The sequence below is a fragment of the Nicotiana tabacum genome, chromosome 19, assembly GCF_000715075.1.
Source record: "Nicotiana tabacum cultivar K326 chromosome 19, ASM71507v2, whole genome shotgun sequence".
NCBI classification, from domain to species: Eukaryota; Viridiplantae; Streptophyta; class Magnoliopsida; order Solanales; family Solanaceae; genus Nicotiana; species Nicotiana tabacum.
The window spans coordinates 107,066,404-107,081,795 of NC_134098.1; the positions used below are offsets into that span (position 1 = coordinate 107,066,404).

At 40.1% G+C, this 15,392-nt stretch overlaps 1 protein-coding gene across 1 annotated transcript; it reads right to left on the bottom strand.

Annotated features, from left to right (window-relative positions):
* Positions 1-7,384: 7,384 nt before the first annotated feature.
* On the bottom strand, positions 7,385-14,929 carry LOC107780767 (DEAD-box ATP-dependent RNA helicase 31). The gene is made up of 10 exons (XM_016601352.2): positions 13,598-14,929; positions 12,766-12,872; positions 12,464-12,519; positions 10,496-10,720; positions 9,563-9,769; positions 9,403-9,489; positions 9,220-9,315; positions 8,615-8,830; positions 8,066-8,248; positions 7,385-7,884 (listed from the first exon to the last, which is right to left on the bottom strand). Exons 1-10 carry the CDS (start codon positions 14,818-14,820, stop codon positions 7,657-7,659), a joined length of 2,628 nt encoding a protein of 875 aa, XP_016456838.1. The 5' UTR covers positions 14,821-14,929; the 3' UTR covers positions 7,385-7,656.
* Positions 14,930-15,392: the final 463 nt, after the last annotated feature.

Here is a 15,392-nt window from a genome sequence, read left to right on the forward strand (position 1 = left end):
ATAACGATAACTAACCAAAAGATAATAATTCTCAAGTCTCAAAGTAAACTATAACAAAGATATACAAATAGTGCATAGAAATATATTCCACTATAGGATGTGATTATTATTATGCATTAATTATCCAATTTAATTAGAGAATACGAAAAGAATTAGTTTAATTAGAGAACAAACAGTTAGCAACATGAAAAGCCCTACCATATAATAATTTTTCTTTTTTGATCATTGAACTTAACAAATTTTCTTAGAATCCTTATATTAATTTGATGCCTATCTTCTATCTGCTGGTAGCCACTTCCTTCTTTTTCGAATTCATTTTACCCTTTGGTCCTTTTAACGCTATGCGTATAGTGAATTATGTTTGGTTGATGATTATCGAAATATCGTATAACAATGAAGATGAATTTTTCTCATATACAATTCTGGGATGGTGAAAGACAACATGAATATTTTTTTTGATTGACCGCCGAAGCAATTAGCAAGTGGAGCAGTCCAACAGACAACAATAAGAATAAGATGCAAAGCTTAAAATAAATGCATAACTTAGTGTGAGATTCCAATCTTTGTAAATAAAGATAGAAATAAAACAAAAAGAATTTTACCTTGCATACAAGTAATTTCTTTATTTTCTTCATTGCCGTAGAAATATGAACGACTATCCTCTCCAATATAAATTACATGAATACTTACATATTGTTTTCCTTTGCTAAAAGATTAGAGAGCCTAAATAAGTAAAATAACTGGGTAAAATTAATGTACATGTTTAACTTCTTTTGGTTTCTCAAGTTGAATTAACTTAGCACCATAACACGGTTCAAGATTTCCTCCGAACCAATATCATTATCTTTACACCATAAGATCACTCACTCTCCTACTTAAAAATCAGAACTTCAACTCATCTTTCAGCAAAAGTTCAAATTCTATTATCAATAGCAAACAATAACTATAGTAAAAAAACTAGATCCATCCAAACCAACGCAAGAAATTAAATGTCTCCTTCTGCAGTTTATTTTCAATTCTATAGCAAATGCTATCATTTCTTATCAAGGAATTAGGTTTTGCCTCTAGTTTCAAATCATTGAATTTCATAAACAGCTTCCAAAATCATACCGTGTCAAAAAGAGATTATGAACTTTGCACGAATAAGGAAATTAAAACAAATAGGAGTGGCAAAAAATTTATGAACTTAGAGAGTGAATGTAATTACCTTGAAGAAAAGCATCCAGCGTTAGGGTAAATACCACGCCCACAACGCAGATGAGAAAGCACGAATTACTAAAATCTAGCAAATATTGAGTAAGAAGCAATTATGGGACTCAAAAGTATAAACTTATAAAAATATAGGCATACTTTTGCAGATAAGGGTATGGGTCCATTTGAATATGCTGCCAAGATGGAACATACAAATAAGTTCAATCAAGATAGAATATCCATGCTAACACATGAATATAACAGTAAAAATGAACCCCCCCCCAAAAAAAAAGAATATAGCAATACAAATTGTAACTACGCAAAGTGAAAAACTTAAAATATAATAGACTTCATTGGTGGACTTGAATTGAATTTTCAGATCCTATGGCATACTGTAAAGTGCCAAAGACAATATGCTGGAGAATTTTTCAAAGCACATTTGACACTAAAACGGATGGATCATATGCTTATAGCACATGAGGCTTAGGTTATTGTCTTTTTATCTCCTACCTTTGATGCATTAAAAAACATCAATAAAGAAGGGGAGAAGAACCATAACGTTTAGAGAATTTAATGTAGACTTTTAGGCATTTTAATATAAAGCTAAACTAATAGAATGGAGAAAAAAAAAAAAAAACAGAAAAAAAGATAAATATGAAAGCTGGCCAAATAGGGATGCCCACACCAGCCGGTCAATTCTCAGCTCTCTCTCTCTCTCTCTCTCTCTCTCTCTCTCTCTCTATCTATCTATCTATATATATATATATATATATATATATATATATATATATATATATATATATACACACATTTGGTTACTTTTCAAAATGCGATTGCGAAGACTCAGATTGACTATCTCCTCCTCAGGAGATGTGAGGGTTGTGCAAGGATTGCAAGGTGATTCCGGGTGAGATACTCGCGACGCAGCATAGGCTCTTGGTGATGGACGTTGGTATTATGTTAAAGAGGAGGAAAATGTCTACTCGAGGAAGACCGAGAATCAGGTGGGGAGCCTTAACTAAAGATAAAGCCCAAGAGTTGGAGGGGCGGTTGTCGGCCATGGGAGATTGGAGGAGCAGTGGTGACGCGAGTACTATGTGGTCAGCGACAGCAGACTATATTAGGGAGGCTGCGAGAGAGGTGTTAGGGGTCTCGACGCGCATCTCTGGTAGGCACAAAGGAGACTGGTGGTGGAATGAAGTGGTCCAAGGTAAAGTGGAAGCGAAGAAGGCGGCGTACCTGAAGTTAGTGGGGAGCATAGGTGAGGAGGAGAGGCGAGCGTGCATGGAGGGGTACAAGGCAGCTAGGAAGGAGGCTAAGACTGCGGCTTATGGTCGTATGTACGAGGAATTGGGGAAAAAGGGTGGGTGGGGAGAAGAAGTTATTCCGGCTGGCCAAGTTGAGAGAGAGGAAGGCTCGGGATTTGGACCAAGTGAGATGCATCAAGGACGAAGATGGTAGAGTATTGATGGAAGATGCCCGGATTAAAAGGAGATGACAGACTTACTTTCATAAACTTCTGAATGAAGAAGGGGATCGGGATATTATGCTAGGTGAATTGGAACATTTCGAGAGTCACCGTGACTTTGGGTACTGCAGGCGTATCGAGGTTGAGGAGGTCGTGGGAGCTATGCGTAAGATGAGTAGGGGCAGAGCGACCGGGCCAGACGAGATTCCAGTGGAATTTTGGAAGTGTGGGGAGAGCAGGTTTGGAGTGGTTGACTAGGTTGTTTAATGTTATTTTTAAGGCGAAGAGGATGCCGGATGAGTGGAGGTGGAGTACGGTGGTTCCATTGTATAAGAACAAAGGTGATATCGAGAGTTGTAACAATTATAGGGGTATCAAATTAGTGAGTCATACCATGAAAATGTGGGAGAGGGTGGTTGAAGCGAGGGTGAGGATGACAGTGTCTGTATCCGACAACCAGTTCGGGTTCATGCCGGGTCGTTCGACTACAGAAGCTATACACCTTGTTAGAAGGTTGGTGGAACTGTACAGAGAGAGGAAGAAGGATCTGCACATGGTGATTATTGACCTAGAGAAAGCGTATGACAAAGTTCCTAGAGAAGTTCTCTGGAGATGCCTGGAGGCAAAAGGTGTGTCGGTTCCCTACATTATGGCGATTAAGGACATCTATGATGGGTCTAAGACTCGGGTTAGGACAGTAGGAGGCGACTCTGAGTATTTTCCGGTTGTAATGGGGTTACACCAAGGTTCTACGCTCAGTCCGTTCTTATTCGCCCTGGTGATGGACGCGTTAACACACCATATTCAAGGGGATGTGCCATGGTGCATGCTATTCGCCGATGACATAGTTCTAATTGATGAGTCGCGAGCCGGTGTTAACGAGAAGCTGGAGGTTTGGAGACAGGATCTTGAGTCTAAGGGTTTCAAGGTGAGCAGGACGAAGACGGAATACCTGGAGTGTAAGTTCAGCGTTGATCCAGGGAAAATGGGAGGGAGGGGAGAGGCTTGATTCGCAGGTCATCCGGTGTTAATTGATGAGGCTTGATTCGCAGGTCATCCCGAGTAGAGGCAGCTTCAAGTACCTTGGTTCAGTTATCCAGGAGGGAGGGGAGTACACACCGTATTGGAGTAGGATGGATGAAGTAGAGGTTAGCATCTGGAGTCCTATGTGACAAGAGAGTACCACCAATACTCAAAGGTAAGTTCTATAGAGCGGTGGTTAGACCGGCGATGTGCGGGCACACTAGGATTGATAAGATTAGAAATGATGATATTCGGGAGAAGGTGCACGTGGCTCCCATTGATGACAAAATGCGGGAAGCGAGGCTTAGATGGTTCGGACATGTTCAGAGGAGAAGCCCAGATGCTCCGGTACGGAGGTGTGAGCAGCTGGTTGTGGAGGGCACGAGAAGAGGTAGAGGGCGGCCTAAGAAGTATTGGGGAGAGGTGATCAGGCAGGATATGGCGAAGCTCCAGATTTCCGAGGACATGACACTTGATAGGAAGATGTGGAGGTCGAGAATTAGGGTTGTAGGTTAGGAGGTAGTTGAGTCGTGCCTTATATCGTACCATTGTGGGACTAGCCATGTAGGGGTTTTATCTAAGATAGCTAGTGACAATGTTGTATTTTACTATTTCGCTTTTCAGTGCAGGTCCTATTTACTAGCTATCGTTTTTGCTTTGCATCTTTCTTCTAGATTTCATGGTGTTAATATTTTCTTATGATTGCTGTGGTGATACTAATATTATCTCCCTTTGCTTTGTATCTTTCTTCTGGATTTCATGATGTTCTTATTTTTCCTATGATTGGTGTAATGATATTAATATTGTCTCATTTTTGTCCTTTTGGCTTTTTGTTTTCTTGAGCCGAGGGTCTTTCGTTGGAGGGGCGGTTGTCGGCTATAGGAGCTTGGAGGAGCAGTGGTGACGCGAGCACTATGTGGTCAACGACAGCAGACTGTATTAGAGAGGTTGCGAGAGAGGTGTTAGGGGTCTCGACGGGCATCTCTGGCGGGCACAAAGGAGACTGGTGGTGGAATGAAGTGGTCCAAGGTAAAGTGGAAGCAAAGAAGGCGGCGTACCTTAAGTTAGTGGGGAGCATAGGCGGGGAGGAGAGGCGAGTGTGCATGGATAGGTATAAGGCAGCTAGGAAGGAGGCTAAGCTGGCGGTCACAGAGGCTAAGACTGCGGCTTTATGGTCGTATGTACGAGGAATTGGGAGAAAAAGGTGGGGAAAAGAAGTTATTCCGGCTGGCCAAGTTGAGAGAGAGGAAGGCTCAGGATTTGGACCAAGTGAGATGCATCAAGGACGAAGATGGTAGAGTATTGATGAAAGATGCCCAGATTAAGAGGAGATGGCAGACTTACTTTCGTAAACTTCTGGATGAAGAAGGGGATCGGGATATTGTGCTAGGTGAATTGGAGCATTCCGAGAGTCACCGTGACTTTGGGTACTGCAGGCGTATCGAGGTTGAGGAGGTCGTGGGAGCTATGCGTAAGATGAGTAAGGGCAGAGCGACCGGGCCAGATGAGATTCCGGTGGAATTTTGGAAGTGTGGGGAGAGCAGGTTTGGAGTGGTTGACTAGGTTGTTTAATATTATTTTTAAGGGGAAAAGGATGCCGGATGAGTGGAGGTGGAGTACGGTGGTTCCATTGTATAAGAACAAAGGTGATATCCAGAGTTGTAACAATTATAGGGGTATCAAATTACTGAGTCATACCATGAAAGTGTGGGAGAGGGTGGTTGAAGCGAGGGTGAGGATGACGGTGTCTGTATCCGACAACCAGTTCGAATTCATGCCGGGTCGTTCGACTACAGAAGCTATACACCTTGTTAGAATGTTGGTGGAACTATACAGAGAGAGGAAGAAGGATCTGCACATGGTGTTTATTGACCTGGAGAAAGCATATGACAAGGTTCCGAGAGAAATTCTCTGGAGATGCCTGGAGGCAAAAGGTGTGTCGGTTCCCTACATTATGGCGATTAAGGACATGTATGATGGGGCTAAGACTCGGGTTAGGACAGTAGGAGGCAACTCTGAGCATTTTCCTGTTGTAATGGGGCTACACCAAGGTTCTGCGCTCAGTCCGTTCTTATTCGCCCTAGTGATGGACGCGTTAACACACCATATTCAAGGGGATGTGCCATGGTGCATGCTATTCGCCGATGACATAGTTCTGATTGATGAGTCGCGAGCCGGTGTTAACGAGAGGCTGGAGGTTTGGAGACAGGCTCTTGAGTCTAAGGGTTTCAAGCTGAGCAGGACGAAGACGGAATACCTGGAGTGTAAGTTCAGCGCTGAGCCAGGGGAAATGGGCGTGGGTGTGAGGCTTGATTCGCAGGTCATCCCGAGTAGAGGCAGCTTCAAGTACCTTGGTTCGGTTATCTAGGGGGGAGGGGAGATCGACGAGGATGTCACACACCGTATCGGGGTAGGATGGATGGAGTGGAGGTTAGCATTTGGAGTCCTGTGTGACAAGAGAGTGCCACCGATACTCAAAGGTATGTTTTATAAAGCGGTGGTTAGACCGGCCATGATGTATGGGGCTGAGTGTTGGCCTGTTAAGAACTCACATATCCAGAAGATGAAAGTAGCAGAGATGAGGATGTGCGGGCACACTAAGATAGATAAGATTAGGAATGATGATATTCGGGAGAGGGTGCATGTGGCTCCCATTGATGACAAGATGCGGGAAGCGATGCTTAGATAGTTCGGACATGTTCAGAGGAGAAGCCCAGATGCTCCGGTACGGAGGTGTGAGCAGCTGGTTACGGAGGGCACGAGAAGAGGTAGAGGGCAGCCGAAGAAGTATTGGGGAGAGGTGATCAGGCAGGATATGGCGAGGCTCCAGATTTTCGAGGACATGACACTTGATAGGAAGATGTGGAGGTCGAGTATTAGGGTTGTAGGTTAGGAGGTAGTTGAGTCGTGCCTTACTTACTATTTCTCTTTTCAGTGCAGGTCCTATTTACTAGCTATCGCTTTTGCTTTACATCTTTCTTCTAGATTTCATGAGGTTCCTATTTTACTTATGACTGTTGTGGTGATACTAATATTTACTAATATTATCTCCCTTTACTTTGCATCTTTCTTCTGGATTTCATGGTGTTCCTATTTATTCTATGATTGTTATTGTGATACTAATATTGTCTCCCTTTTTGTCCCTTTTGTCTTTTTTTTTTGAACCGAGGGTCTTTCGGAAACAGCCTCTCTACTCCTTCGGGATAAGGGTAAGGTCTGCGTACACACTATCCTCCCCAGACCCCATTAGTGGGATTTTACTGGGTTGTTGTTATTGAGCCGGGGGTCTTTCAGAAACAGCCTCTCTACTCCTTCGGGGTAGGAGCAAGGTCTGCGTACACACTACCCTCCCCAGACCCCATTAGTGAAATTTTACTGGGTTTTTCGGAAATAGCCTCTCTACTCCTTCGGGGTAGGGGTAAGGTTTGCGTGCACACTACCCTCCCCAGACCCCATTAGTGAGATTTTACTGGGTGGTTGTTGTTGTTGTTGTTGTTGTATTTCTCCGTAATATATTATTTCACTTCATTTCAATATCGCAAAAGTAAGATAACAAAAAAAAAATCAAGAATGCAGCGTCATAGGAGAACTTATCTGAAAATAACTTCAAGATGTCCTCCCACAAGTTAGATACATAGCACCATTTGTGGTTTTGACTTCACATTATGAAAAGCTAGACAACAAAACTAAGATTCTAGAATTGCTGATATCTGAGAACTACAGGCATTTGTAATTCCCGCACACTAAATGAAGAATCAATACAGTATAACTAGAAAGAGGAAAGGCCGATTTGCCTGTTAGCAAAAAGATACTCTAAATTATGTTCTGTAAAGGCTCTCATTCTCTCCCCAGTAACGAAATTACAATCGTTGCAATATCAGCACTAAGCTAAAAAAATAATTGTTGCATTGCGTGACCTGCACTATGTATATATACACTTGTATGCATATATGAAGAAGCAACACTATCTCAACTTACTTGGAACGTAGTCCGGGAATATTTTTCAAGCCCATTTTCCCAAGAACAAGCTTTGGAATCGCTGGAGGGTTGTCAAGCCCCATTGTCCGACTAAACTCATTTGCAAGTTCAACAAGTCTGTACTTGTCCTTACCGATAGCTCTGTTGGAGTTATAGTAACCAAGCCATGCCTGGTATGCAGTTTCTTTGCTTTTCATATCTATATGGGATAATGCACGTTCCACCTACACAAGCATATATGTTAGCTTAATCTTGCTATTATCAAAAACATATTATTTATAAAATAGAAAAAGAAAAACGAGGAATTAAACAAGTTCAAGAACAAAATACTCCAGATTCAGCTTCGCGCTTCAGATTGTGCCACTAGCTAGAAAGAAACATGCTTCACATAAAGTTGATACCAACCTTTTTCTTGGTCTCTGGATCAATCAAAGGTACGGGTGCCTTTGATATGGGCAAATCTTTAATTGTAGACAAGAAGTATTCCTCCCATGGAGCCAACAATAAAATGCCTTGTCCTTCTTTACCTTTCCGCCCAGTTCTACCTAGACGATGGATATACTGCTGTCTATCAGCTGGCACACCAATCTACAAAAGTAAAGAGTCGACATAAGCCTACAGACGCATGATATCCATTAACAAGCAGTTGAAAAGATGATATATATAAAGCTTGGTTTCTAAGAAATCAGTCCAGATGAATAGCAAAATAACTCTGGTCAGAAAGCACTTCCAACTGAACAATGAATGTATGACATAGACTTTCAGATGATAGAATCAAGGTTGATTAAGTTTTTTGTATCACCTGTGCCAGGGGAGAGGGTTTTGACACAACTTATGTTTACAAAAACAAGTATCAGCCTTGGCTTGGTAAAGAAATTTAAACACTAGACTGAACTAAGGACATTTCAGATTGTGCAGGTGACATCACATATAATCGAAGTTGACAAGACATACCTGTATAACAAAGGTGACATCTGGATAATCTACTCCACGGGCAGAGACATCCGAGGTAACTAGAATAAGACCTGTTGACTTGCGAAATTCATCTGAAACTCTTGTTCTATAGCTTTGCGGCTTACGAGAATGAATCTCCCGGACATTTAGGTTAAGTTCACTAAGAAGTTCAGCGACGAGTCTCGTTACCATTGCAGTTGTGCAAAATACAAGAACCTGCAGTCAAGAATCAGAGTCTAAGAAATTTGGAAGCATTCGCAAGTAATTGTTATTTGAACTTCCTATACAAATATAGAATAAATGCGACGAGTACTTACCATTCAAAAAAACAAATATAGCATATATGACAAGTAAGCTGTGATGGCAGACTTACCGCTACTACGTATTCAAATGTCTTTTTTGGTACTTTTGGGATAAAAAGAGCAGATCATTAACATTAACCAGTGAGCGGTATCTTCAAGTACCAGAACAGCATCAAAATAAATATGACTTACCAAGACCATTTCACTTTTCCAAGCTACCGAAATTGACCTACCTTTCCTTTTTCCCCTTGAGAAACTGAAGAAACAAATGTGTATTAATATAGTAATTTCCAAGTATAGTACCTTATAGTTAACGTCATCAGCGATGTGCTCTTTTAGTAGAGCATAAAGGAGGGAAAAGTGTGTTTCTAGAGGAGCAACCAGCTGAATCTGCTGAACCTGAAGATTTCAGAAAGAATTAAAAAGTCAAGTCATATCCAACAAAGGTATCAGTTCTAGGAACTCCAAGAAATAACCAAGACCTACTTGTGCGTGTGTCTCTTCACTGCCTTCCTCAACAGTATTGATAAATTCATGATCTCTTTTCAAAGCAATATGGCAAATTTGACGGACCTGCAAAGTTAAAGGTAAATTCATTTCCAACTCCTCATACTACTTACTCCAAGAGAGTAATTAAAGTAAATACCTCTGGCGGAACTGTTGCAGAAAAGAGAAGTGTTTGGCGCTGTTTTGGAATAGCAGAGATTATTTTCTCAATTTCTTTACGGAATCCCATATCCAACAAATGATCAGCTTCGTCAAGCACCAACACTTTAACACCCATTAATCGGGTAGCAAATCCTGCTGTATTCTCTACGTGATCTCTGAGCCTCCCAGGTGTCGCCACAAGTATCTGAGTCACATATTGGAAAACATTAGTAATTATTTCTTTTTTGATAAGTGACATTGTAGTTATTTCTGGAGTGAAAGCAGATTTGGAAGCATAGAAGCAACCAAGAGGCTCTAGTTTGTTATCAATTGATCACCAGTTAAACGCTGACTTGCGACTATGCCCATTCTTGCTTGGGATGAGGGGCAATCATGACTATAAATAAAATAACTTATTCATTCTCAATGATAGGATACACTGAGATGGTTCAAAAATTGGCCTCTTACACACCCATCCGTACCTTCACGAAGACGTGTTTGCCACTTTATCCCGTAGAAAGTTCATAAGCATGCCTTACTCAGTTGGAAGAATGCATACAAAGGATGACAAAGACTAAACTAAGAGGTCAGTGACTATTGATATAACAAGGTGCTTTGTGAGATCAATAAGGACTCACAAGTCGAGAAGCACTTTTAATATTCATCATCTAGGGCCTAATTTACCCTTATTGTGACCCCATGCCTGTAACATTACATCCAATACACAAGCATATCATCATCGTTGTAGAAATACAGCAGTTCTACTAGATTCTGGTCATCCAAACCTCCTTTTCTGAGACGCCAAAAACTTAAGATCACCAATGTTAATTCTTCTTCTAGGCTAGAGAGCTGCTGCTTTATTTATCAAAAGAGCCATGTATATTTTATAAAGCAGGAACTTCACAATGATTTAAGCATACAAAATAATTACCTGGCATGGATTTGCTTGCATCCTTTTCTGCTCAAGTGCAAGCCGTGTTCCTCCTATAACAACTTGAACCCCAATTGAAGGGTGATATTTCAACAAGGTGTTGGCCTCGGTAGCTGCTTGAGTTGCAAGCTCCCGTGTAGGGCATATCACAAGCACCAGAACTGGTGGCCTCTTTTGATCACGAGTATTGGGGGGTGAGTTTACCACAACTTCAATTGAAGGAAGCTGAAATTCAAATAGGAATGATTAGGCCAACATGATCACAGAGATGCCAGCCATTTTCTCAGAGAATTTTAAAATGATTATGCAAACTCTATATCAACTTTTGGAGAAACTTTAACATGACTTGAGTTAACAGAGTTGATATTTTATTAATAAAAATGATTACGGTAACAGAATCCATTTTCGAAGTCATAACTCAATCAGAAAATAGCTGTTGAATCTCTCCTTTCTGGCTTTCTTAAAAGGAAAGAAATTTACTAGTAAAAAGCAGCTATTAACAAATGAGACAAGTTGACTTCCAGAAAATCTGATAATTACTGAAAGTTGCTTATATGCAATATGCCAAAGATCTAAAGTTAATAGTATCAGAGGCAAAGTACATGACCCAAAATAGATGCAACTTTGTCCTTAGATATTATTGCTAAAATGTCTAAGCTTCCCTAGTTTGTCCATTTCTTGTTATATATAATGCTTTTACTGAAGTGTGAGGCAGAGTTTGAAGACAGCATATAGTTTTACCAAAGAACTATAATCAACCAGCATATTGAGAACTGTAAGGTCATATATAATCATAGTACAATTTGGCACTCAATATTAGCAGGCTATCATCACCTTTTTGTTCACCAAAAGAAAGTTCATGTTTAAATATAATTTAACTCGTTAAAATTGGATCAAATAGTTTTAAATAGTAAAGTCAAAACTGTATACAATTTGTTGTTCCATGGCATACAAAGTAACTTCATGAATTTCTATGAAATAAAAAAATGAAAAAGTTTTATTCAAAACTTCAAAAAGGTCCAACTGACTATCTTGTGATATCTTTTGGTAAATATTTTATCAATCATTTTCATGAAATAAGAGCTAACAATGAAAGAAAGGTGAATGTTATTTTCTTTTTATGCTAGACATAGGAAAATTTATATGGATATTTAACTATGAAAATCCCCTAATACAGAAGTACTATTGTTTACACCAAAGGTTTTCACTCTCAAACTATGGCAACAGGTCATGTAGTTTGTTCCAGAGAATACCTTCCTTGACCTTTTCAAGCTATATCCAATCTGACATTGATGAAGAGCAGTTCTCAGGATAGTTTTTTTAATATGTAGTTCTTGGGAAAATCCACTAATGCAATTGTTAAAACAAGGTTGAGAATTCTCACCGTGATGTTTAGTACAGGAATTTTCACGTTTAAACAAAGACAAAGAATAGCGAACTACATTTTTCTTTCCACTCAACAATGAAAAAAATCCACATGTTAGTGATAGAACAAAACACAGATACTCATCATCCATTGCACAAGTCACCAAGGAACTTATAGGAAATGGAACACCAAAAATGACAAACTAAACCAGTAAAAGGTAATTTTTTTGTTGCAAGGGGACAAATTTTTGGGGTTCTCACTCAAATGTTCAAGTAGAGCAATTCCATTTTCTAAGAAAGCTTACACATTCGACAAACCAAAAGAATGCACATATTGGTAACATTACAACATGAAGATACTCATCCTTCAGTTCGAATAATGGTGTTTCTGTCAGCCCTGTTCCACGAAATCCAGGATGTAGAGATGTGTAATTACGCAAGTCACCAAGGAAGTTATAAACATTATCGAAAAAGGAACACCAACAGTAACAGATGACTAGTGAGTATATAACTAATGGATATAAGTGGGATTGCATGCAACAATTTTTTTCTTGTTCAAGCATCAATAGGTACTCTGTGATGGGAAAAGATATAGTGTTTTACCAAAAATGCTACAGTCTTGCCAGTGCCAGTCTTTGCCTTGGCCAGAACGTCCTTACCTACAAATACAATTGATTACAACAGGCACTGTCATCATTAACACATATAATAGTGCTCAAGACAAAAAATCTTAGCAACAGACTAGGCAAGAGTAGCATTCTAATACATAGTATGTTTCTGCATGTAGAACCAGACTGGTTGAAGTGTGAACTTATGATTTACGGAGCCTTCAACCTCTATATATTAAGTGATGAATGTCATCCCAACACACTATGCTTTAAGCATCTAAAGATGAAGAGGCTAACCTTTCAGAATAGCAGGTAGAGTTGCCTCCTGCACTACGGTCATCGTTTCGTATCCAGCATCTTTAACTCCTTTCAGAGACAAGGGAGAGAGTGGAAACTTATCAAATCTGCAGGGAAAAGGATACAAATATTATCTAATAGAATAAGATATTTAAACTGACGGAACACAATGACTTTTCCTTGAGGTTACTTAGAGCATGGATATTACAGTATAACTGTCTTAAGAATTATAAGTTCTACAGAAGATGCATCTAAAACTGGACAATTTACCACATCCTTGGGCAAAATTCCTCAGTTCGTATAGAGACAAGCAAAAGAGCCACTCTGAACGTAATTGACGAGGTATAACTCATGCGCTCAACACCTTCATCTATGTTTCTTTATCAGTTTCCTTCATTTATGTTTTCCTACACTATGATTAAGCATATACAGTGTCTCTCTTCTTCCCATAATATTTGATGATATATTCTAAACTGTCATTAATCTAATGGCACACACAACAAGAATCCAGTCCTTCTCGGATTATCTCTTTATATTGTCTTTAAAATATTCCCCACTCACGACTATCACAGATCTAAATCTTAAGTGAGTTTGAAGTACTGAATAACAACAACCACCTTACTCTCTTTTGTTAATAACAACAACCACCAAAATCCACATTGCTTTTCTAGCAACAGATTCGGCTACTTTTGGCACATAATTTCGAGTGCCATTATTTATTCATTATTTTACAAGCACGGCATGCTTCTAACAGCTCCATACAGCTACTCAAAAAGATTCTAACAATCAGCATGCTTCATAATACATAGTTAGTCATGAGTTTATAAGTTACCTGGTCTCAGTGAGGTGGGAATCACTTTTTCCAGTTGAGCGCGGGCCTGATGCCCTGGGACTGTCCTCCTTTTCCAAAGAGAACATTTTTCCATCCTCAACCTCATCATCTTCATCAGATTCTTCACTTTCTTCCTCACTGTCGATCAAATCTCGAAACCCCTTATAACCACTTTCCTCTTCTTCCTCTTCCTCTTCCTCATCCTCATTATCTGTATCATCTTCATCCAACAAAGTCGAACTCCCTCGCCCCATATTTGTCCCTTCTTTCCTCCCTAACCTATCACTACCACCTTGTCCTCGCATATCTCCATCATATCCACTACCAACCCTGCCCTTACCCCTCCTACTGTCACTCGGACCTGCCATTTCACTTCCAAACCTCCCTCCCTTCCTCTGAGAGGACTCCATCCGATCTCGGCCTCCACTTCTTCTACCCTCATTCCCACTCCCTATATCACTTCCAAACCTCCCTCCCTTCCTTGGAGAGGACTCCATCCGATCTCGGCCTCCACTTCTCCTACCCTCACTTCCACTACCTATATCACTTCCAAACCTTCCTCTCCTTGGGGATGACACCATCCTATCTCGACCTCCACTTCCTCTAGCCTCATTTCTACTCCCTCTATCATTTCCAAACCTCCCTCCATTTCTTGAATTCGACTGCATTTGACCTCTTCCTCCACTTCTGCCACCGTCCAATTCACTTCCAAACCTCCCTCCATTTCTTGAATTCGACTGCATTGGGCCTCCACTTCTCCTACCAGGCCCATTAAAATCATCAAAATCTACATCTCTCCTTCTCTTCTCACCTCTCTCTTCTCCACCGCTACGTCTATTACCAAATTTACCCCTACCACCATCATTATCATCACTATCACTATACACCTGAGTTTTCTTAAACGAATCGGACCTCAACCCGCTTACCCAATCACTGAGTTCAGCTTCATCTTCAATCAAGCTCTTCGAAATCCGCACCTCATGACCCGAACCCGAGCCGGGTCTTGATCTACCTGAGCGAGACGAGAACCTACGGAGCTCCAGTTGTTGGGCGGGTAAAATTGGAAATCCAATTGACCGATACTTGAGCTTGTGTGGGAACATTCTAGAAAAAACGGGTGTTGTTTTAGGCTTTAATGTTGAATTGCATTTCATGGTGGGAAAATGGGTAACTGGGAATGTAGAATTGAAGAAACGAAGCTGTGGTAAAAGCTTGAACGGCATGGAAAAAGGAGATAAATATATGGGGGGAAATTAGGGTTTTTGGAAGGAGGAGAAGAATGAGGATAGGGTTTAAGCCTTATTTGCCCTCCTTTGGAGGGTTTAAGGGTAACGTTTGAGATTGAGAGGGAGGTATTTGTATGTCAGGCTACGACGACGTTCTATGACTGTAAATATAAATACGGCATCGTGCCAAATATACCCCTCTAATTTCGAAAATGTTGTCAGTATACCTCTCGTTATACTATTGGGTTATTTATAACCCTGCAGTCATATTTTGGGTTCAAATATACCCCTCATTTAAACGGAAGGACACGTGTCATCGCCCTATTGGTCAATTCTAAATATCTCCTAGTTAATTAAAAAGACTCATTACCCATACCCGAAAAATAAATTTTTTTTTTTGTAAAAACTGAAAAAAACTGAAATTATTTTTACTAAAAATTAAAAAAAACGAAAATATTTTTTTTTCTCCAGTTTTTACAAAAAACTACTTTCGAAAAAATTGAAAAATATTTTCTAAAATAATATTTTTGTAAAAACTGAAAAAAAAAGAAACTGAAAATCAATTTTCT